This window comes from Bufo bufo, chromosome 4 (genome assembly GCF_905171765.1).
Source record: "Bufo bufo chromosome 4, aBufBuf1.1, whole genome shotgun sequence".
In the NCBI taxonomy this organism is placed as follows: Eukaryota; Metazoa; Chordata; class Amphibia; order Anura; family Bufonidae; genus Bufo; species Bufo bufo.
In genome coordinates this window covers 439839825-439865163 of record NC_053392.1, presented here as the reverse complement: position 1 = coordinate 439865163, position 25339 = coordinate 439839825, and the positions used below count along the sequence as shown (strand labels likewise).

Below are 25339 nucleotides of genomic sequence, written 5' to 3'. Positions count from 1 at the left end.
AAAATTCTACAGGGGTCAGACACAAGAGTTATAGTTAGAAGATAAATAATTAAATAAATAAATAAATATATACATTTGATAATGGAACGCCTAATGCTGAGACACTAAGGAAACTGCATGTTATGCACGGGTTGGACCAGAATTGATATTTGGGGAATTGATGTAATGTAATGTAAGGCATTTGCCAATATTATTATGTTGTGCATTTGTCTCAGTTATAAATAATGGAGCAGGAGTGTAAGATAGTTAATGCTGGAGACAAAGGAAGAGAAAAAAATGGTACCTGGAATAAAGTCAGCTGGATAGCTGACACGGCCACTGATCGCCCAGCACATGGAGGACGCTGACTATACTCAGCGCGCGCTCACTGCTGAGGATAAGAAGGGACGGCCGGAAAGAAATGTCTGTGTGGATTGGAAGAGCGTCCATGGGGGAAGGCGGGGTTGAAGCTGTTGTGCTTCACCCGGGCAGGGCAGACACGGACTCAGAGGCGCTAATACATGGTCTAAAAGGAAAAAGGGAGCTTGGGGAGGATCGCAACTTGTAATGTGATAAAATGGGAGATGGGACGGAGGGACAAGCGCTAGTGTAACATAGTAACATAGTATGTACGGCCGAAAAAAAGACATCTGTCCATCCAGTTCGGCCTGTTATCCTGCAAGTTGATCCAGAGGAAGGCAACAAAAAAAACTTGAGGTACAAGCCAATTTTCCCCACTTAAGGGGAAAAAAATAATTCCTTCCAGACTCCATTAAGGCAATCAGATAACTCCCTGGATCAACGACCCCTCTCTACTAGCTATATCCTGTAATATTATTACACTCCAGAAATACATCCAGGCCCAGCTTGAACTCTTTTTGTGAACTTACCATCACCACCTCTTCAGGCAGAGTTCCATAGTCTCACTGCTTACCGCAAAGAATCCTCTCCTATGTTTGTGTACAAACCTTCTTTCCTCGAGGCGCAGAGGATGTCCCCTTGTCACAGTCACAGTCCTGGGGATAAATAGATGATGGGAGAGAACTCTGTACTGACCCCTGATATATTTATACATAGTAATTAAATCTCCCCTCAGTCGTCTTTTTTCTAAAGTGAATAGCCCTAATTTTGATAATCTTTCAGGGTACTGTAATTCCCTCATTCCCTTAATTACTTTAGTTGCCCTCCTTTGAACCCTCTCCAGCTTTGTGTGCCTTGTTCACAGGAGCCCAGAACTGTACACAGTACTCCATGTGTGGTCTGACCAGTGATTTGTAAAGTGGTAGGACTATGTTCTCATCATGGGCATCTATGCCCCTTTTGATGCAACCCATTATCTTATTGGCCTTGGCAGCAGCTGCCTGACACTGGTTCTTAGAGCTTAGTTTGCTGTTCACTAAAATTCCTAGGTCCATTTGTCAGTGTTAAACCTCATATGCCACTTCTCTGCCCAAGCCTCCAATCTATCCAGATCCATTTGTAGCAGTATACTGTCCTCTTCCGTGTCAATTACTTTGCACAGTTTAGTAATAAATATATTCAAGAGGATAGGGTCCAGTACTGACCCCTGAGGTATTCCACTAGTGACAGTGACCCAATCTGAGTGTGTGCCATTAATAACCACCCTCTGTTTTCTATTACTGAGACAGTAACTTACCCACATATAGACATTTTCTTCCAGTCCGACTCATTTTATATACTAACCTTTTTTGCGGTATAGTGTCAAATGCTTTGGAGAAGTCCCGATATACGACATCCATTGATTCGCTGCTGTCAAGTCTAGAACTTACCGTCTCATAGAAACTGATTAAATTAGTTTGACATGACCGATCCCTCATGAAGCCATGCTGATATGGCGTTATTTGTTTATTTTCATTGAAGTGCTCCAAGATAGCATCTCTTAGAAAACCTTCAAACAGTTTACCCACGAAAGATGTTAAACTTACTGGCCTATAGTTTCCAGGCTCTGTTTTTGGACCCTTTTTGAATATTGGCACCACATCTGCTATGCGCCAATCATGTGGAAAAATCCCTGTCAGTATAGAGTCCTTAAATATCAGAAATAAGGGTCTGGCTATGTGACATTACTTAATTCTTTTAGCCTACGGGGGGGGGGGGGGGGGGTGGCGATTTGTCTATTTTAATCTTTTTAAGACGCCGCTGTACTTCTTCTTGGATCAGGGAGGGCACTTTTAATGGGGAATTTACTTTTATATTCTGCATTTCATCTGACAGTTTATTTTCTTCAAGAATACAGTGGAGAAAACAATATGCAATAGCTTTGCTTTCTCCTCATCACTCTCTGAAACTCCCCCCCTCATCACTCTGTAAAGGGCCGACACCTTCAGATTTATACTTTTTACCATTTATATAAATGAAGAAAGTTTTAGGGTTTGTTTTAGTTTAGCTTGGCATTTAATCTCTCGGTCTCTAGTTTGGCTGCTTTTATTTGTATTTTACATATTCCATTTTTTTCCTGATATTTTTTCAGTGCTTCCTCACTACCCTCCTGTTTTAGTGATTTGAATGCTTTCTTTTTGCCATATATTGCTTTCTTTACAGTTCTATTTGTCCACATTGTTTTCTTGTTCCTTAACCTTTAATTCCCATAAGGTATGTACCTCTCACAATTAGATTTTAGGATGCTTTAAAAAAATATCCCATTCCGTGGCTGTATTTTTTATTTTTGAGGACTTTGTCCCAGCTAGTTAGGCCTATGGCCTCTCTTAGTTGGCTAAATTTACCTTTTTTGAAGTTTGGTATTTTTGTTCCTCCCTGAAGAAACACTCTTTTGAATGATAATTGGAAGGTTATTACTTTATGGTCACTATTTCCCAGGTGTCCCCCAACCTGCACATCTGTTGTTCTGTCAGGTCTATTGGTTAATACTAAGTCTAGTATGGCCGTCCCTCTAGTCGGGTCCTGAACCAGTTGGGAAAGGTAATTGTGTTTGGTTTCCTTTATGAGATGTACAGGTTTCAGTCTCCCAGTCTATATCTGGGTAGTTTAAGTCCCCCATAATAACGACCTCATTATGATTTTCCGCCTCGTCTATCTTGTTTAGTAGCAGATTTTCAGTGGACTCTGGTATATTAGGTGGTTTATAATAAACTCTGATTAATAATTTATTATTGTTTTTGCCTTCATGTATTTCTACCCACAGTGGCTCCACATGTTCATATCCCTCACTTATATCTTCTCGGACTGTGGGCTTTAGACAGGACTTTACATAAAGGCAGACCCCTCCCCCTCTCCGGTTTAGGCAATTCTTTGTAAACAGACTGTAACCCTGTACATTAACCTTCCCAGTAATAGCTATCATCCAGCCAGTGTGTGCACAATAACTGCAATAAAAATTGATGATGGATAGTATAAGTCTCTAGATCAAAAATATATATATATACACATACACACACACACACACACATATATATAAATATATATATATATATATACACACTGCTCAAAAAAATAAAGGGAACACTTAAACAACACAATGTAACTCCAAGTCAATCACACTTCTGTGAGATCAAACTGTCCACTTAGGAATTTCACATGCTGTTGTGCAAATGGGATAGACAACAGGTGGAAATTATAGGCAATTAGCAAGACACCTCCAATAAAGGAGTGGTTCTGCAGGTGGAGACCACAGACAACTTCTCAGTTCCTATGCTTCCTGGCTGATGTTTTGGTCACTTTTGAATGCTGGCGGTGCTTTCACTCTAGTGGTAGCATGAGACGGAGTCTACAACCCACACAAGTGGCTCAGGTAGTGCAGCTTATCCAGGATGGCACATCAATGCAAGCTGTGGCAAGAAGGTTTGCTATGTCTGTCAGCGTAGTGTCCAGAGCATGGAGGCGCTACCAGGAGACAGGCCATTACATCAGGAGATGTGGAGGAGGCCATAGGAGGGCAACAACCCAGCAGCAGGACCACTACCTCCGCCTTTGTGCAAGGAGGAACAGGAGGAGCACTGCCAGAGCCCTGCAAAATGACCTCCAGCAAGCCACAAATGTGCATGTGTCTGCTCAAACGGTCAGAAACAGACTCCATGAGGGTGATATGAGGGCCCGACGTCCACAGGTGGGGGTTGTGCTTGCAGCCCAACACCGTGCAGGACGTTTGGCATTTGCCAGAGAACACCAAGATTGGCAAATTCGACACTGGCGCCCTGTGCTCTTCACAGATGAAAGCAGGTTCACACTGAGCACATGTGACAGACGTGACAGAGTCTGGAGACGCCGTGGAGAACGTTCTGCTGCCTGCAACATCCTCCCGCATGACCGGTTTGACATTGGGTCAGTAATGGTGTGGGGTGGCATTTCTTTGGAGGGCCGCACAGCCCTCCATGTGCTCGCCAGAGGTAGCCTGACTGCCATTAGGTACAGAGATGAGATCCTCAGACCCCTTGTGAGACCATATGCTGGTGCGATTGGCCCTGGGTTCCTTCTAATGCAAGACAATGCTAGACCTCATGTGGCTGAAGTGTGTCAGCAGTTCCTGCAAGACGAAGGCATTGATGCTATGGACTGGCCCGCCCGTTCCCCAGACCTGAATCCAATTTAGCACATCTGGGACATCATGTCTCGCTCTACAGGGAGTGCAGAATTATTAGGCAAATGAGTATTTTGACCACATCATCCTCTTTATGCATGTTGTCTTACTCCAAGCTGTATAGGCTCGAAAGCCTACTACCAATTAAGCATATTAGGTGATGTGCATCTCTGTAATGAGAAGGGGTGTGGTCTAATGACATCAACACCCTATATTAGGTGTGCATAATTATTAGGCAACTTCCTTTCCTTTGGCAAAATGGGTCAAAAGAAGGACTTGACAGGCTCAGAAAAGTCAAAAATAGTGAGATATCTTGCAGCACTCTTAAAATTGCAAAGCTTCTGAAGCGTGATCATCGAACAATCAAGCGTTTCATTCAAAATAGTCAACAGGGTCGCAAGAAGCGTGTGGAAAAACCAAGGCGCAAAATAACTGCCCATGAACTGAGAAAAGTCAAGCGTGCAGCTGCCAAGATGCCACTTGCCACCAGTTTGGCCATATTTCAGAGCTGCAACATCACTGGAGTGCCCAAAAGCACAAGGTGTGCAATACTCAGAGACATGGCCAAGGTAAGAAAGGCTGAAAGACGACCACCACTGAACAAGACACACAAGCTGAAACGTCAAGACTGGGCCAAGAAATATCTCAAGACTGATTTTTCTAAGGTTTTATGGACTGATGAAATGAGAGTGAGTCTTGATGGGCCAGATGGATGGGCCCGTGGCTGGATTGGTAAAGGGCAGAGAGCTCCAGTCCGACTCAGACGCCAGCAAGGTGGAGGTGGAGTACTGGTTTGGGCTGGTATCATCAAAGATGAGCTTGTGGGGCCTTTTCGGGTTGAGGATGGAGTCAAGCTCAACTCCCAGTCCTACTGCCAGTTTCTGGAAGACACCTTCTTCAAGCAGTGGTACAGGAAGAAGTCTGCATCCTTCAAGAAAAACATGATTTTCATGCAGGACAATGCTCCATCACACGCGTCCAAGTACTCCACAGCGTGACTGGCAAGAAAGGGTATAAAAGAAGAAAATCTAATGACATGGCCTCCTTGTTCACCTGATCTGAACCCCATTGAGAACCTGTGGTCCATCATCAAATGTGAGATTTACAAGGAGGGAAAACAGTACACCTCTCTGAACAGTGTCTGGGAGGCTGTGGTTGCTGCTGCACGCAATGTTGATGGTGAACAGATCAAAACACTGACAGAATCCATGGATGGCAGGCTTTTGAGTGTCCTTGCAAAGAAAGGTGGCTATATTGGTCACTGATTTGTTTTTGTTTTGTTTTTGAATGTCAGAAATGTATATTTGTGAATGTTGAGATGTTATATTGGTTTCACTGGAAAAAATAAATAATTGAAATGGGTATATATTTGTTTTTTGTTAAGTTGCCTAATAATTATGCACAGTAATAGTCACCTGCACACACAGATATCCCCCTAAAATAGCTAAAACTAAAAACAAACTAAAAACTACTTCCAAAAATATTCAGCTTTGATATTAATAAGTTTTTTGGGTTCATTGAGAACATGGTTGTTGTTCAATAATAAAATTAATCCTCAAAAATACAACTTGCCTAATAATTCTGCACTCCCTGTATCCACCAACGTCACGTTGCACCACAGACTGTCCAGGAGTTGGCAGATGCTTTAGTCCAGGTCTGGGAGGAGATCCCTCAGGAGACCATCCGCCACCTCATCAGGAGCATGCACAGGCGTTTTAGGGAGCTTCATTTTGACTTATTTTAAGGACATTACATCAAAGTTGGATCAGCCTGTAGTGTGTTTTTCCACTTTAATTTTGAGTGTGACTCCAAATCCAGACCTCCATGGGTTGAAAAATTAGATTTCCATTTTTTTTATTTTTGTGTGATTTTGTTGTCAGCACATTCAACCATGTAAAGAACAAAGTATTTCAGAAGAATATTTAATTAATTCAGATCTAGGATGTGTTATTTTTGTGTTCCCTTTATTTTTTTGAGCAGTGTATATATATATATATATATATATATATATATACACTCACCTAAAGAATTATTAGGAACACCATACTAATACGGTGTTGGACCCCCTTTTGCCTTCAGAACTGCCTTAATTCTACGTGGCATTGATTCAACAAGGTGCTGATAGCATTCTTTAGAAATGTTGGCCCATATTGATAGGATAGCATCTTGCAGTTGATGGAGATTTGAGGGATGCACATCCAGGGCACGGAGCTCCCGTTCCACCACATCCCAAAGATGCTCTATTGGGTTGAGATCTGGTGACTGTCGGGGCCATTTTAGTACAGTGAACTCATTGTCGTGTTCAAGAAACCAATTTGAAATGATTCGAGCTTTGTGACATGGTGCATTATCATGCTGGAAGTAGCCATCAGAGGATGGATACATGTTCTCATTCTGTTTACGCCAAATTCGGACTCTACCATTTGAATGTCTCAACAGAAATCGAGACTCATCAGACCAGGCAACATTTTCCCAGTCTTCAACAGTCCAATTTTGGTGAGCTTGTGCAAATTGTAGCCTCTTTTTCCTATTTGTAGTGGAGATGAGTGGTACCCGGTGGGGTCTTCTGCTGTTGTAGTCCATCAGCCTCAAGGTTGTGCGTGTTGTGGCTTCACAAATGCTTTGCTGCATACCTCGGTTGTAACGAGTGGTTATTTCAGTCAACGTTGCTCTTCTATCAGCTTGAATCAGTCGGCCCATTCTCCTCTGACCTCTAGCATCCACAAGGCATTTTTGCCCACAGGACTGCCGCATACTGGATGTTTTTACCTTTTCACACCATTCTTTGTAAACCCTAGAAATGGTTGTGCGTGAAAATCCCAGTAACTGAGCAGATTGTGAAATACTCAGACCGGCCCGTCTGGCACCAACAACCATGCCACGCTCAAAATTGCTTAAATCACCTTTCTTTCCCATTCTGACATTCAGTTTGGACATTCAGCATTGAAGCAACTGCCATGTGATTGGTTGACTAGATAATTGCATTAATGAGAAATAGAACAGGTGTTCCTAATAATTCTTTAGGTGAGTGTATATATATATATATATATATATTTTATATATATATATATATATACAGTGGGATGCGAAAGTTTGGGCAACCTTGTTAATCGTCATGATTTTCTTGTATAAATCGTTGGTTGTTACAATAAAAAATGTCAGTTAAATATATCATATAGCAGACACACACAGTGATATTTGAGAAGTGAAATTAAGTTTATTGGATTTACAGAAAGTGTGCTATAATTGTTTAAACAAAATTAGGCAGGTGCATAAATTTGGGCACCACAAAAAAGAAATGAAATCAATATTTAGTAGATCCTCCTTTTGCAGAAATGACAGCCTCTAAACGCTTCCTGTAGGTTCCAATGAGAGTCTGGATTCTGGTTGAAGGTATTTTGGACCATTCCTCTTTACAAAACATCTTTAGTTCATTCAGGTTTGATGGCTTCCGAGCATGGACAGCTCTCTAAGTCACACCACAGATTTTCAATTATATTCAGGTCTGGCGACTGAGATGGCCATTCCAGAACGTTGTACTTGTTCCTCTGCATAAATGCCTTAGTGGATTTTGAGCAGTGTTTAGGGTCGTTGTCTTGTTGAAAGATCCAGCCCCGGCGCAGCTTCAGCTTTGTCACTGATTCCTGGACATTGGTCTCCAGAATCTGCTGATACTGAGTAGAATCCATGCGTCCCTCAACTTTGACAAGATTCCCAGTCCCTGCACTGGCCACACAGCCCCACAGCATGATGAAACCACCACCCTATTTTACTGTAGGTAGCAGGTGTTTTTCTTGGAATGCTGTGTTCTTTTTCCTCCATGCATAACGCCCCTTGTTATGGCCAAATAACTAAATTTTAGTTTCATCAGTCCACAGCACCTTATTCCAAAATGAAGCTGGCTTGTCCAAATGTGCTTTAGCCCACCTCAAGCGGCACTTTTTGTGCTGTGGGCGGAGAAAAGGCTTCCTCTGCATCACTCTCGCATACAGCATCTCCTTGTGTAAAGTGCGCCGAATGGTTGAACGATGCACAGTGACTCCATCTGCAGCAAGATGATGTTGTAGGTCTTTGGTGCTGGTCTGTGGGTTTACTCTGACTGTTCTCACCATTCGTCGCTTCTGTCTATCCGAGATTTTTCTTGGTCTGCCACTTCGAGCCTTAACTTGAACTGAGCCTGTGGTCTTCCATTTCCTCAATATGTTCCTAACTGTGGAAACAGACAGCTAAAATCTCTGAGACAGCTTTCTGTATCCTTCCCCTAAACCATCATGGAGAACAATCTTTGTCTTCAGGTCATTTGAGAGTTGTTTTGAGACCCCCATGTTGCTAATCTTCAGAGAAAATTAAAAGGGGAGGGAAACTTACAATTGACCCCCTTAAATACTCTTTTTCTCATAATTGGATTCACCTGTGTATGTAGGTCAGGGGTCACTGAGCTTACCAAGCCAATTTGAGTTCCAATAATTAGTTCTAAAGGTTTTGGAATCAATAAAATTACAACAGTGCCCAAATGTATGCACCTGCCTAATTTTGTTTAAACAATTATAGCACACTTTTTGTAAATCCAATAAACTTCATTTCACTTCTTAAATATCACTGTGTGTGTCTCCTATATGATATATTTAACTGACATTTTTTATCGTAACAACCAACGATTTATACAGGAAAATCATGACGATTAACAAGGTTGCCCAAACTTTCGCATCCCACTGTATATGCACAGAAGGAGCAAATCCCTGGAAGGGGAGGGGGAGGGGGGGAAGGATAATGAGGTGGGTGATTGGAAGGTTTTGACTGCTTATAATTCAACTCATCCCTCTCCCCCATTCATAATTCATAATTGCTGTAAAGTTCAGTTTCGTACCGAACTTTAGGATTTTTGGACCCCGGACCCGAACTTTTCAGTAAAAGTTCGGATTCGTTCTTCGGCGAGTTAATGGCACTTTTTGAAAGGCAGCCAATCAACAAGCGTTTAACTTGTGTGCCCTTAGAAGCCATCAAAGCCATGCCTACTAATGTCATGGCTGTGATTGGCCAGTGCAGCATGTGACCCAGCCTCTATATAAGCTGGAGTCATGTAGCGCTGCACATCACTCTGCTCTGATTAGTGTAGGGATAGGATGCTGCTGCTGTGAGGGAGAGAATAGGAAAGAATCTTTAATCTGAAGTGCTTGTTAACTCAGCAGTCTACCTAGATTTTGTTTTGTGTGTGCAATGCACAATCTTTTTACCCTGCCCTGAGACCAATGACACAGAAAAATAACTTTTATTTGTTTGTTAGTTAGGTGGGTGGCGGCGGCCATTTTATGCAAGTTCAGTGCACCAGCACAGCATATAGAAGCTTGAAATACTGCAATTATATTCTGGGTTTAAAAAAAATCACCCATTTTTGGCAAGACCCTATATCTGTGGCCTTTGCCTCATTTGTCATTGTTAAATTCAAGCTTGAAATTCTGCAATAATTTTCTGGGTTTAAAAAAGCACCACTTTCCTAAAATTTTACAGCTCTTGATGCATCTGTCAGTGTGAAATACAAGAGTTAGATACTACTGTCATATTCTGTTACTAAAAAAACACCCATTTTGGGAAAATTCTAATTTTGCGGAGTTTGCTGCATCTGTCATTGCTAAATTCAAGCTTGAAGGACTGCAATAATTTTCTGGGTTTAAAAAAGCACCCATTGTTTGCAATACCCTACATCTGGGGCCTATGCAGCATTTGTCAGTGTGAAATTTAAGCTTGAAATACTGCAATAATTTTCTGGGTTTTAAAAAACACCCTTTTTGGGCAAAATACTAAATTTTACAGCCCTTGCTGCATCTGTCAGTGTTAAATACACACGTTAGATACTGCTATTATCTTCTGTTATTAAAAATAACACCCATTTTGTGTAAAATACAAAATTTGCAGCCTTTGCTGCATCTGTAAGTGTGAAATAGATGCATTAGATACACTCATTTTGGGCAAGATCATAAATTTGCTGAGAATGAGGAGCGCGTCAAATAAGGGACGTTGCCCCGTTCGTGGTGCTGCTGGTGGGTGGAGCTCCTGTTGCAGGGAGAGGACGTGGTTGATCTGTGGCAGCTACACACAAGTGAAACAGAAAGTGCGGGCCATCTGTGCGCGCTTTCGGCATTCTCACCCTGCTGCTGCTCGTCTGTCAGCGCTGCAGCGTAACTTTGGCCTTCCGGCCCACAGCCTCATATGCGACGTGCCCACAAGGTGGAACTCCAACTTGCACATGCTGGCTAGACTGTGCGAGCAGCAGCAGGCGATAGTGGAGTTTCAGCTGCAGCACGCATGGGGGAGTCGCTCTGCGGAACATCACCACTTCACTACCAATGACTGGGCCTCCATGCGAGACCTGTGTTCCTTGTTGCACTGTTTCGAGTACTCCACCAACATGGCCAGTGCCGATAACGCTGTTCTCAGCGTTACTATCCCACTTCTATGCCTCCTTGAAAAAATGCTTCTGGCGATGATGGAAGAGGATGTGGCACAGGAGGAGGATGAGGAAGAGGGATCATTTCATAGTGTTTCCGGCCATTCATTCACAAGTGGCTCTGAGGGTGGGTTCCTGCACCCACAAACGCCAGGTACACAATTGTCCAGCCAGGGCACAGTTCTGGAGGATGATGAGGTGGAGGATGAGGAGGAGGAGATGGAGGAGGAGGAACCATGTTCACAGCAGGGTGGCACCCAAACCAGCTCATGGCCATCACTGGTGCATGGCTGGGGGGATACAGAGGACACAGATGATACACCTCCCACAGAGGACAGCTTGTCGTTGCCTCTGGGCAGCCTGGCACACATGAGCGATTACATGCTGCAGTGTCTCCGCAATGACCGCCGAGTTGGCCACATTCTAACTTGTGCTCATTACTGGGTGGCCACGCTGCTGGATCCCCGTTACAAGGACAACGTACCGTCCTTAATTCCGTCACTGGAGCGTGATTGTAAGATGCACGAGTACAAGCGCACGCTGGTAGACACGCTGCTGGTGACATTCCCACCTGACAGCAGGGGCACAGTGGAAGCACAAGGCGAAGGCAGATGAGGAGGAAGAGGTCGCCAACGCAGCTGGGGCACCACCAGCACCTCAGAAGGCGGGGTTAGCATGGCCGAAATGTGGAAAAGCTTTGTCAGCACGCCACAACAACCAGCACCACCAGCTGATATGGAACATCTTAGCAGGAGCCAGCATTTCAGCAACATGGTGGAGCAGTATGTGTGCACACGCCTACACGTACTGAATGATGGGTCTGCCCCCTTCAACTTCTGGGTCTCCAAATTGGGCACATGGCCTGAGCTTGCCCTTTACGCCTTGGAGGTGCTGGCCTGCCCTGCAGCCACTGTATTATCTGAACGTGTGTTTAGCACGGCAGGGGGCTTTATCACAGACAAGCGCAGCCGCCTGTCCACAGCCAATGTGGACAAGCTCACGTTCATTAAAATGAACCAGGCATGGATCCTACAGGACTTGTTTGTACCTTCTGCAGAATAGACATGTATACCGGCCTTACCCAGCCATTGTTATACTACAGCGCAATTGCTCATTGTTGTATTTTTTGATATTTCCTACTCTTTTGGAGTGTACCCTAATTTAAAAAATATATAAAAATGTTAACCAAAAACCAGTGTTGGCTACCTCGTCCTCCTCCACCGCCGCTTCCACCTACACCACTACGTCCACCGCCTCCTCAACCTCCTACTCAATATGGACCTCCACCTCATACATCAAGATTATTATTTTTTATTTGTACGTATTTTCTTTTATTTTATGTCATTTCACTAATTTGTCTGTTACATTTTTGGGTGAAATTCACAAATTTTTGGCTGTGATATACCCCTACTCTACCTAGTAGACCCGTCTGCAGAAGCCACCTTGATGCCTGGTAGATGGGCCCGACACAAGTTTGATCAAAATGTGCACTAAGAGCTTCCATTGATCCATTTATAGTAGGTATAATACCACTTAAATTTACAATGATCCCCATTTCTCAGCTTTACTGCTTATATGTGTGTGCAAATGTGGGTGACATTCACCAATTTTTGGCTGTGATATACCCCTGCTCTACCTAGTGTACAGGTTAATACATTTCACACATTTTTCTGTTACATAGTTGGGTGACATTCACCAATTTTTGGCTGTGATATACCCCTGCTCTACCTAGTAGACAAGTAAATAAATTTCACAAATTTTTCTGTTACATTCTTGGGTGACATTTTACAATTTTTCTGTAGATAAACCCCTGCTCTGCATAGGTGACAGGGACCGAAATGTATAAAAATCATCTGTTCCATTGGTGGGTGACATTAACCCATTTTTGGCGATGAAAAACCCCTGCTCTGCATAGGTGACAGGGACTTAAATTTCTAAAATTCGTCTTTAATTGGCCCTTTCATTCGATCCTTCTGCTTTAATAACTTGTCCCACATTTCCGCTTGATCACATTGCAGCCATTGACCTCCCTTGGATGTGGTCTCCCTTTCTCACGCTCCCTCTCCGGAGTTGAACCCTGATTCGCCGCTAACCGTGATCAACATGATAGGTGCAGAAAAGAACATCGAAAGTTGATAGAGCAGATATCCAATTGGATCGTGGACATCACTGGGACGTGCGACATGGTGGAGCAGTATGTGTGCACACGCCTACACTTACTGACTGATGGGTCTGCCCCCTTCAACTTCTGGGTCTTCAAATTGGCCATATGGCCTGAGCTTGACCTTTGCGCCTTGGAGGTGCTGGCCTGCCATGCAGCCAGTGTATTGTCTGAACGTTTGTTTAGCACGGCTGAAGGGGGTTATAACAGGTTATATTTCTCAATGTTTTGGGGTGTACCCTAATTTAAACAAAAAAATTAAAAAATAAATAAACCAAAAAGCAGTGTAGGCTACCTCCTCATCCTCCACCGCCGCTTCCACCTACACCGCCAAATCCACCGCCTCCACAACCTCCTACTCCATATGGACCTCGTCCTCCAAGATCAAGATTATAATTTTTAATTTTTACATATTTTAGGTTATTTTAAGTCATTTCCCTATCCACATTTGTTTGCAGAGCACTTGTCATGCTCTTAACCATATTTTGATGCCATTTGCAGCCCTCTAGCCCTATCCATTACTTTTTTACAGCCATTTTAGTGCTCCAAAGTTCGGGTCCCCATTGACTTCACTGGGGTTCGGGTTTGGGGTCAAGTTCGGGTCCCGAACTCTAACTTTTTTGTGATGTTCGGCCGAACCCGTCGAACCCGAACATCCAGGTGTCCGCTCAATTCTACTCATAACCAATTTACGATCTCATGACCGTACATTTGGCTTCACTTACTTATACTCAGTAGATTCTATAATTCTGTTCACCTCTTTCCCCACTCATGATTCTTATTAGCTTATAATTCAGCTAGATTCCCCAATTAATTCAATTTTTCCACCTCTGATAATTAATAAATAGTTCATATATGTGTTTTTGTGTGTATATATATATATATATATATATATATATATATGATCTAGAGACTTGTACCATTCACTATCAACTTTTATTGCAGTTATTGTGCACACACTAGAGCAGTGGTTCTTAACCTTGTTGGAGGTACTGAACCCCACCAGTTTCATATGCGCATTCACCGAACCCTTCTTAATTGGAAAAATTAAATATGATTTTTTCAAATTCAAAACATAGGTATATATTTATACATAGGTGCACAAAGTGAATAAAACCATTAAAGAACAAAACCATTAAGAACAAAGAACAAAACCATTAAAACATGATTTTCACACAAAAATAAAAACATAATAATGAATATTTACTGCAAATCAGTGTGACTTCTGCTGTTGTCTTTCAGAGACCAGGTCAGAAATGCGCGGCTTTACCTTGGCAAGTGCCACTCTCATGTCATTTTCGCAACAAAGTCTGTTCCTTTTCTTCGTTTTTATGTCCAGCATCCTTGAAAAGGATTGCTCGCAAAGATATGTTGTAACAAACGGTATGAAAAACTCCAGAGCTTTCTTAGCAATAACAGGGTACGTTACCATTTGTTGACCCCAAAACGTTGAGAGCGTTGTTGTCCTGAAGAGTTGCTGTTGAACCTGGCTCTGCTGAAGTTCAATGATTTCATCGAGGTATTCATCATTGACATCTGTTGTCTCAACACTAAATGTGAACGGCTGTCTCACCCATGCTGGATATGACTCTCTTGTAGGGAAGTATCCATCAAGAGACGTTGCAAGCTCATCTAAGTGCGTTTAAATTGCTTGCTTCAGTTCCGTGGGTACAGAAATGTCTCCGATTCCAGATACATCTTCGATCTTACTTACACAGTCGTCTAGCAGGGGAAAGTTTGCAAAGTTATCGTTCTCTATTCGTCGTTTCCATAACGGTAGCTTTTTTTGAAAAGCCTTCAGGTTTTCTTCCGCTTCGATGATGTGGACTCTACCGCCCTGCATCTGTTGATTGAGATGATTTAGAGCTGCAAAGATATCAGTCATGTACGCTAAAATGAGAATGAACTCAGAATCTTTGAAGCAATCTGCATGACAATGTTGGTGCTCTTGCAAAAACAGGGCTAATTCCACACGCACGGCAAAAACACGATTCAACACCTGTCCCCGGGATAACCACCCAACGTTGGAATGGTACAGAAGTACCTCAAATTCAGATCCCATTTCTTTACACAGCTCCCTGAAGATGCGGTTCCTCAGAGTACTATTTCGCACATAGTTCACACATTCCACTACAATTTTTAATACTTCTGCCAGTTTTGGAGGCAAGGTTTTTGTTGCCAATGCATTCCTATGCAGAATACAATGCGTAACAGTGATGTGTGGTGCATCGGCTTTCACTAGCGCACCAAAACCAGACTTTCTTCCCAGCATGGCTGGAGCTCCATCCGAACAAACTGCAGAAACCATATCCCACGAAAGATTGTTGTCTTTGAAGAAGTCATCCACAAGTTTCTTCACATCGGCTGCCTTAGTTGTTGTTGTAAGAGGCTTACAAAATAAAAACTCTTCGTTTATCACGTCGTCTTTCACATAGCGCACGAATACTGCAAGCTGGCTTAGATTGGAGACGTCTGTGGTCTCGTCGAGTTGAAGGCTGAATTTTGCCGGGCTTGAAATCAGATCTGCAACTATTTGAGCCAAGATGTCTTTGCTCATGTCCTCTATTCTGTCGCTGATGGTGTCATTTGAAAGAGGAATTTGGGATAACTTAACTTCAGCCGCTTTTCCCAGCATGATATTCGCCATCTTCAACACAGCTGGTTTTATGAGTGTTTCACCAATGGTGTGGGGTTTGCCCTGCTTTGCGATTAGGTAAGCAACTTCGTACAATGCTATGAGGATCGGTTTGTTGATGGGCACAAAGCCGAGAACAGGCAGACTAGCCTTTTCATCGAATCTGGCTCTCCTCACCTTGAATTCAGCGAGCGTTGTGTTCTTGTATTTTCCATCTCCATGCAGCTTAAGGAAGTGTTCTCTTAGTTTTGCCGGTGCTAGACTAGAATTGCTCAACTTGGCATTGCAAATCATACAGTTAGGACGCTGACTCCCATCACGTTCCGTTATACATGTGAATCCATATTGTACATATTCGTCCGACCACTTTCTTTTTTTGCTCGACATAGTTAGTATGAAGGGATAGGCCAAGCGATGTTGCGTGATCACCTGGAGCCAATGATGGATAAGCGGGGCGAGTCGGGTGTGTGTCTTGACCTCCAGGACCGGACTGGGGATACAAAGCAGCCCTGGAAAAAAAATCTATGTCAGCCTCATAAGTCACTGCGCCTAATATACTACTGCCCCCCCTCTCCACTATCTAATACACTGCTGCCCCCTCCCAACCCCTAATAAACTGCTGACCCCCCTCCCAACCTCCTAATACACTACTGACCCCCAGCCTCCCAGCCACCCCAATACACTGCTGTCCCCCAGTCCCTCAATACACTGCTGACCCCCTCCCAAAACAATCCCAGCCCCCCTAATTGAATGATGACCCCCTTCCCAGCCCCCCAATTCACTGCTGACCCCCCTCCTAGCCACCCCAATACACTGCTGACCCCCATCCTTGCCACCCCAATACACTGCTGACCCCCACCCTCCCAGCCCCCCCAATACACTGCTGGCCCCTCCAATACAATGCTGACCCCTTAAATACAATACACAATAGGTCCTCCAAGCCCCTTTACTCTTACCTGTAGTACAACAGGTCAGCTTAGCTCAGTGATGCCGGTGTCTGTGTGCAGGAGGGACAGGATGCCGCCGCCGCCACCATGCTGTGCAGTCACTAGATCCGCCACGCAGCCGCCGGATATGACGTCATGACGTCATATGCCGCTCACATCCGGCGGCTGGCGGAAGGAAAATCATTGCGCTCGCTCGGCTCTTCTGATCATGAGCCGCAGCGGGCGCAAAAGGAGTCTGAGTAACAGGAAATTAATATTTTCCTGTCTTGTGGCAGCCACCTATCAAAGGGGCCCCCCAGGGTCGGCAGCCGAACCCGCGATACTGACTCACCGAACCCCTGGGGTTCGATCGAACCCAGGTTAAGAACCACTGCACTAGAGCTTGTCCCTCTGTCCCATCTCCCATCTTATCACATTACAAGTTGCGATCCTCCCCAAGCTCCCTTTTTCCTTTTAGACCATGTATTAGCGCCTCTGAGTCCGTGTCTGCCCTGCCCGGGTGAAGCTCAACAGCTGCTTCAACCCCGCCCCCCACGGACGCTCTTCCAATCCACACAGACATTTCATTCCGGCCGTCCCTTCTTATCCTCAGCAGTGAGCGCGCGCTGAGTATAGTCAGCGTCCTCCATGTGCTGGGCGATCAGCGACCATGTCAGCTATCCAGCTGACTTTATTCCAGGTATTAATTTTTCTCTTCCTTTGTCACCAGCATTCACTAGCTTACACTCCAGCTCTATTATTTATAACTGAGACAAATGCACAACATAATAATATTGGCAAATGCATTACTTTATATTACATCAATTCCCCAAATAGCAATTCTGGTCCAACCCGTGCATAACATGCAGTTCCCTTACAGTGTCTCAGCATTAGGCGTTCCATTATCAAATGTATATATTTATTAATTAATATATTTATTTAATTATTTAACTTGCAGAATTTTTGTTCTTTCATATTAATTCATATTATTTCTTAAAAGAAATCTTTTAGGGTTTTTTGGGTGTTTTCCGTCATATACATATTTTTTTTATCTAGTTTAGTTCATGTTATTCTATAGCCCTGTTGGGCATACACATTTTATGTATTCTCATAAAGTCCTTTTATAATTGTCTTTGTCCTATTGTGAATATATATTGATATATTTTCCATACATACCTTTTATATATGCCTTTATGCGTAACCATTTACATATGTATTTTTCTGTATTGTATTTATATTTGCTTATTTTCTTTAGACTTGATAAAAGGGTCCGTGGTACCCCGAAACGCGTCGTCATGCAATAAATTGAATTGTGTCTATCAACTGTTTGCAAAAGTGCGCCCCTTGTTGTCCACATGCTTGGCTTCTATGGTCCAGCGGTCTCTTACTTCTACTATCTACCTAATCGGCGTTGTGGCTCCCGCCCTAGGTGATTGGACAAGTTCAGGCTGCACCAACCGTTAACTATTTTTATTTTGCCTTCATTTTGGTTGCGCCCAATTTGGTGCAACCTAAATAGGTGAGCAAACCATTTTTCCCTATCTGTGGATTTAATGTTCACTTGACATACTCACCCTATGAGCGCCTTTCTCTCCTCATTGCCACTATATACTGTGGAGGAGATTGCTGACGAGCAGGCAGTTGTCGGGGGGAAACTCTTCCATCCTGACATTCAAAATGCTGATCTGCAATAAAAGTGTACGAGTGTTTTACTATCCAGAGGGTAGCATTTGAAATCGCAGTGAAAACACCTGAAAGGATAGTCTGAAAGCTAGGGCAGGGCATCTTTAGACAGTTCAATTTTATTTTTATTTTTTTCTGAAAATAGCTATATAAGTGTGCAATGCTTGTTTTACAATCCAGAAGGTAGAATTTTAAATCTCAGCAAAAACGCCTAAAATAGTAGTGTGAAATCTGGAACAGGGTATCTCCAGACAATTCAAGTGTTTTTTTTCTGTGAAAATAGTGATACAGTTGTACAACATGTTTTATAATCCAGAGGGTAGCATTTTGAATCTCAGTAAAAACACCTGAAATAGTAGTCCAAAATCTGGGACAGGGCATCTCCAGACAGTATGTGTTTTTTTTTCTTAGAAAATTACAATCCACAGTGTAGCGTTTTAAATCTCAGTGAAAACATCAAAAATAGGTGTCTGAAATCTGGGACAGGGCATCTCCAGACAGTTCAAGTTTTTTTTTTTTTTTTTAAACCAATACAAATATACAGTGTGTGTTTTACAATCCAGAGTGTAGCTTTTTAAATCTCCTTGAAAACCCCTGAAACTTTTGGGCAGGCAGTGGCTGGAACTGGCTATTGCTGTTGCTACATTGACTTGTCCAGCCTCCAGTGTACTTTCATTGAGAGTGTCCAGTGTGGCAGGTGGTATAGTAACACCCAAGTGGATAAAATTGTGGCATGATCCATGAGGATTTTCACAAACCACAAACGGAGGCCAATAAACAGATCTGCTGTTGCTGATGTTGGCTATTTATCGCTGGCCCAATCATACCACTGCCACTTTATGCCATCCATCATATTCCATACTCTATAGCTGCTGCTGCCTCTCAGCTGCTACTACTTCTAATGCCACTACTACTTGCCACTACTACTACACACAGATTTACTGCCTTGTCTTCTAGGTTTCATGCTGTATTGCTACTTGATGGGATATATGTGACTCCATTTTGTCTCATTTAGCCACGTGTATTACATTTGGTTAGTGCACTACAAAACCTCCCTCCCCCCTATGGAATGTGAGACACTTCCTTAAACTGTTTCATGAAATCCATACATGTTGAAAGTATGAACAGCCTTCTAGCCATAAAAGGACATCTGGCTCAAGTGTCTGCTAGCTTATGTGTATATACCTGATTGGTCAAATGCTGTTACTATGAGTCAGCTATGATGTTAATGCAGAGCTTATGTGTGACCATACTATTGGTCAAATACTAATGCTAACATATGATTGGATGTAAAGGAAGCTCAACCCCCTCTATTAAAACTGTTTGCCAGCTGTGAATAAACCAGAATGGATTGGAAATAGACATGTGTTCATGTGGTCTATCTTCTTCATTCTCCCGGTACCGGTAAGGCTTAATTCAAGCTGGCCACTGAAATCATGTGTTAGGGACACACCGTTAGGGAAGAGAGTAAATTTTCCTTACAGATCTGGGGACTCAGTCCGGGATTGGGAGGGTCAACTCTTCAGGTCTACCGTGAAAGACATCAATTTTTGTCCGCCTTGGACCTGGGAGCAATGACCAAAAATCCCATTCAAGTAAGTCGAACCATCTATTTATGATTTCAGTGGATTGCGATGTCTGGGACACGCGCAAAAGCTCAGGGAGCTTGTTGATTTTAAGCGGCTCATATCATAGGGTCCATATCGTTAGGTAAAAATGTTGATTATAAGAGGCTTAGTAAGTCCATATCGTTAAGAGATAGTGCACTATATAAGGATATCTGTTCCGGGAACAGAAGGATACAAGCTTGAATTAACTCTTATGTATATATAGTATAAGTATTTTAGAAGTATTAAGATTATCTGTCTGTGTGAGATGTTGGCCGGGTGGTAAGTTTACGGTCGCATCCCGCTTTGAAATCATTCTGTTTCTATCACTGCCAACATGTAAACTTTGTTGCACGGTCTAGTCCCACAAATTATTTTCTAGTTAACACATGAGTAGACAATTGGGCAAGATGTGAGAATTGACAGTTAAAATGTGAAACAGAATGTTATGCTAGGCTGGCAGGGATGAAAGGCTGCAAAAAATCTGTTAGAAGCTTACAGACAGTGTACATCAGAGCTCCTGTGATTGTGAAGGGGGGCTATAGTGAGTGACAAGACACAGCAGAGTCAGGAAGTTAATTCATGGCAAGGGAAAAAGTGTCTCAGTGTTTGCAATTAGAAAGGGCTTGTGTTAAACGTTCAGAAATGAACTGGTTAAGTTTTGTTGCCCTAATGATCTGTGTGTGTTTAAATAGTGACGATTTATAGTCCTAGAATTAGAGATTACAGCACTAAAAGATGGACAGTTAATGCATAAGTGTATTGATAGTTGAAGAGAGAAGTTGTTAAAGGATAATAATAGCCTGGTGCAAGCTGAGTTATGGTGAAAAAGTGTATATGGAAGTGACTGAGAGAACTTGAAGTTAGAGAAATGAAATGAGCAGCATTTCTTATTTCAAGATGGAGGATTTTGAATCCTATAGAGAACAAAGGTTGCCATGAGGCATCCCTCCCCCCCACCACATTCCAAAAAAAACTTCTTCCTGTCCTGTTTGAGATGTGTTTTCAGAGAGAGCCCCCTCCCATCTCACCCCTCTCCTCTGCTCAGGAATTTCATATGGGGGTTGAGGGGGGAGGGGGGCTGCTAATTGGTAATGCATAAGCAGCAATGTGAAGATACTAACCTGTGTTATCTATAAGATATTCCAGACAGGGCTCCAGTATTGATTGTATCTTTCCAAATTGCATGTTCCGATGGTTTAAAATGTGCCTGCAGTGATGATGCTAATTGGAAGTGTCCACTCGTAACAATCTAAGGTTGCACCCAATAAGTTCTTATTCAGATGTGAGTAAAAGTTTGAGGAACATGTGGTACAGCTGAATGTCCTTGATGTATTGCTTTACTTCCCCTGTTTCAACACTCCTGAAATAGGAGACGCAAGGCAGAGGAAATGGGGGAAGTGTTAGTTATATACAATAAGTGGCGATGTGTGTAACACTAAAAAACAAAAACAAAAAAAAAAAAACGACATGGCATATAAGATGATTTGTTAATTTTAACAAAATGACTGTATGATTAACATGTATATTGTTTTACAGCGACAGACCATCAGTAATTGCTGTGTTTGTCTGTGCTGCAAGTTTTGGGATGTAACAAAGAGATTGTGTGATTGGGTGAAAGATACATGATTCAGTGGAATGTGAATGGGTGTGGCTCTGAGTTATATGTACGTAGCAGAGCTGTGTGTGTAATTCATATTTTATGTATAAGGGCGTGGTTATGAGCTGGTTTGTGAAGATGAGTACATGAAAATGTATATGAATGCGTATGGAATACGGTATTTGTTTTTAAATATGCGCATTAAGAATTTTATTTTATTTTATTGGAAGTTTTTGGGTTTTTTATTGGTACCAACAGCATTGATCAAGCTGTACATTTTTATTTCAATGAAAAGTTTTTATGGGCCCTTTGTGTGTTCATGTCTGTATTGTCAGATCTGTTTGTTTCAATGTTTGCAGTTACATGTTACATGTTCAGTGTTGTGCTTAACATCAGAGCTCTGCTCGTATGGACAGCTAAGATACTAATGGCAGAACAGAAGACAGACCAAAGCGTCCACCAAAAGGGGCGGACTTAGGTGACTCAGAGTGTCAGGAAGGAAATGTGAGCCCTCTATGGGAATAAATGGGGTACTGACAAGGACATACAGAACAGATTCCTTACCAGTAGAAACCATGGACAGGGAATACATCATGTCATGTATTTAGCATTATACTAGATTACCCAGTCAGCCTATTAGGGAGAGATTTGTTCATTAGGCTTAACTTGCAGGTATCAGCAAAGAATCAGGACATAAGAGTACACTCAGGTCTCATTCCAGTCTCTACACCAGTGCCACTGATTCTTGCAAACATACAGGACCACCCAGAATAACATTAACCCTGCATTATGGTCCTCAAATGAATATGACACAGGATTCATAGATTGCACACATTACACAGCTACTGTGAAACCAGGTGTCATCTCAGTGTTCCAGAAACAATACCTGCTGTTAAAAGAGAAACTTGATGGGCTTAGGCCAATGATAGAAGAATTCCTACAAAAGGGAATCCTGGAAGAGGTGATTTCACCCTACAGCACGCCCGTGAATCCAGTGACAAAGGCAGATGGTGCTGCCCGCTTTGTACAGGATTTAAGGGCCATCAACAACATCATTGTGCCTATAGCCCCTGTTGTACCTGATGTCACTTAATTATTATCTGCCATTCCAGCAGACGCTGTTTGGTTCAGTGTGATAGATCTGAAAAATGCTTTCTTTTCTATCCCAGTTGATAAGATAACCAGACTACTTTTTGCTTTTTCCTTTGACAGACGCCAACTGACCTGGTGCAGAGATGCCCCAGGGATATGCTGATTCACCTGTAGTGTACAGCATAGTCCTCCGAGCGATGTTAGAGTCATGGTACATCCCCCCAAGGTTCTGTGCTGCTGCAATATGTCGATGATTTATTACTGTGTAGCATGTCAGCGGAGGCCAGCATTCAGGATGGTTTATCACTGTTATAATGGTTGTCAGGATGTGGTCACAAAGTGACACTTAAGCAAATGCAATGGTGTAAAATGCAGGTTGAATACTTGGGCTTTGTCCTCACAAAAGGTGAACGGAGAATCAGCGCAGAAAGAGTCCAGTCTATTGCGGGTTTGGTCGCCCCGCACACCAAGAAAGAAATGTTATCTTTCCTTGGTATGATAAACGGTAGACAATGGATTACTGGTTGCTCCCACTATTGACAATGTTTTGAGGCAAGCCACTCTGGATGGAAATCCAGATTTGATTAAATGGTCTTCTGAAATGTACAATGCATTTGATTATCTGAAATGTTCGCTCATGTCGAGTCCAGGGCTGGGCCTCCCTGACTATAATATGCCCTTCCACATGTTTGCACGCCAAAATTGTAAAACCATGGCGGGTGTACTGACACAAGAAAACGGAGGCAAGTTGCGTCCTTGTGTGTTTTTCTCAAAGGTAATGCCCACCTCTGTCCAGGGGATGCCGGCATGTCTGCGTTCTCTTGCAGCCTGTGCTATGATGGTAGAGTCGGCAAATTCTTTCACAATGTGACATTACACCATTTTGCACACCACTCATGATGTTGTAGGCCTACTCAAGGACATCCGCACTCAACACAGCAGGCAGCTGAGCTTATTGCACTCACTAGGACATGTATTCTACATGCTGATAGACCTGTCACCATTCATACTGAGAGTAGGTACACACATGGGGTAGTGTGGGACCATGGTATGATCTGGCAGAGGAGAGGATTTACGGCAGCAGATGGTAAGGAACATGTCTCACAGGGCAATGCGCTGGCAGTTAAGATGGCGAAATGAGTTGCCAAAAGCAACCTCACAGGTTTGTATAACCATTGGGAGATGCCATGTTTGGCATCTCCAACCCCTGAGATGCTGCAAATACTTACTGATCTTCAGTGGTATGTCACTGAACAGGAACAGCAGGACTGGTGTTATCCAGTATTGCAGAAAAATCCTGAGATAGGATTAGTCTGCGAAGAGGGGAAGTTATGCATTCCCCAACACAGTGCTTCCATCTTAAGTAGCACATTTCCACAGAGTAGGACATTCCACAGAGTAGGACATAAACAGCATTGAGATACTCATGGGTAGGCCTTTCCCCACACCATGGGCAAGACGCCCCCTGGTGGTGCAGGAAGGGGACTTGGACCTGATCAGAGAGAAGTACTAATCTGATCAAAGTCCTCAGTAAAACTGAAGAAAAAGTTGCTTGTAAGTCTCCTTCTCTTTCACAGGAATCAACCCGTCCATTCCGGATAGGCAACCAGGTGATGATCAAGATCTTAAAGAAGGGAAAGGAACCAGGAAGTTTCACCTACGGACAACCCACCGAGGTAGTCGCGATCACCAGAACAGCGGTCCTCACTGAACAATCGCCCACGTGGATCCACGCCACAAGGATTAAGTTGGTGAAGAAAAGAGAGGTACTAACGGGGGCAGACAGCCCTGACCTCCAACGAGGCCCAGAGGTACTAACGGAGGCAGACAGCCTTGACCTCGAAGAAGATACAGAAGGGGTACTAACGGAGGCAGACAGCCTTGACCCCCAACGAGATGACGCAGTCGGGAAATTCCTCGAGATGGCTGAGATGTAGTGCCTTAATAATTGTAATTTTGTGTCTCCTACTTACTGTCCCATGGCTGTGGAACAGACAGATATACCTGGAAACAGAATGCAGAGGGGAAGACAGTCTATGCAAGACAAAGGAGAACTTATGGCTGTACCTGGCCAAAACTCTGAACTTAACTGACTTTTGTCTCCAAACCACTTTATCGGCATCTAACATTTTGGAGACATGTCTGGTAGCAGTCCCCACCCCACTAGACGTATGGACGGAGCTCCTACGTTCCCAATGGAACGACACAGACTTGGAGGATCATGATGTTAAATATGGATATGTAAATCCTTATCATGCTTGTTATGACTGTCCTACATATGAGAATCTGCAGAGTAATATGATAGAAGTAATTACAGGTCTTGTCACAGCAGCAGAAATATGTTATAACTTCACCTGTGATGAGACACTATTGCCTCCCTGCATACAAGCAAAAATGCAGAATAAGATTAAGCCAAATATTTGTGATAGAGATTTAGGTAGTTGTAAAAAGATAATATCAGGAAAGAATATGCAATGTAATATTATTACAAAAACAGTACCATCCCTAGACAAACATGTACCTCTACCAACAGGATGGGTATTGGCCTGTGGGAATACTAGTTACACATACATACCGGCCAATATTACAGAGAGACCCTGTACAATAGCTAGGCTGACATTAGCAATGTTACCACTATTTCCAGCAATGCAGACAC

The 25339-nt window shown here is 43.0% G+C and overlaps 1 protein-coding gene across 1 annotated transcript; it reads right to left on the bottom strand.

Annotated features, from left to right (window-relative positions):
* Positions 1–14782: 14782 nt before the first annotated feature.
* On the bottom strand, positions 14783–16069 carry LOC120999254 (protein ZBED8-like). Its single transcript, XM_040430125.1, has one exon. The coding sequence runs from the start codon at positions 16067–16069 to the stop codon at positions 14783–14785; it is 1287 nt and encodes a 428-aa protein (XP_040286059.1).
* Positions 16070–25339: the final 9270 nt, after the last annotated feature.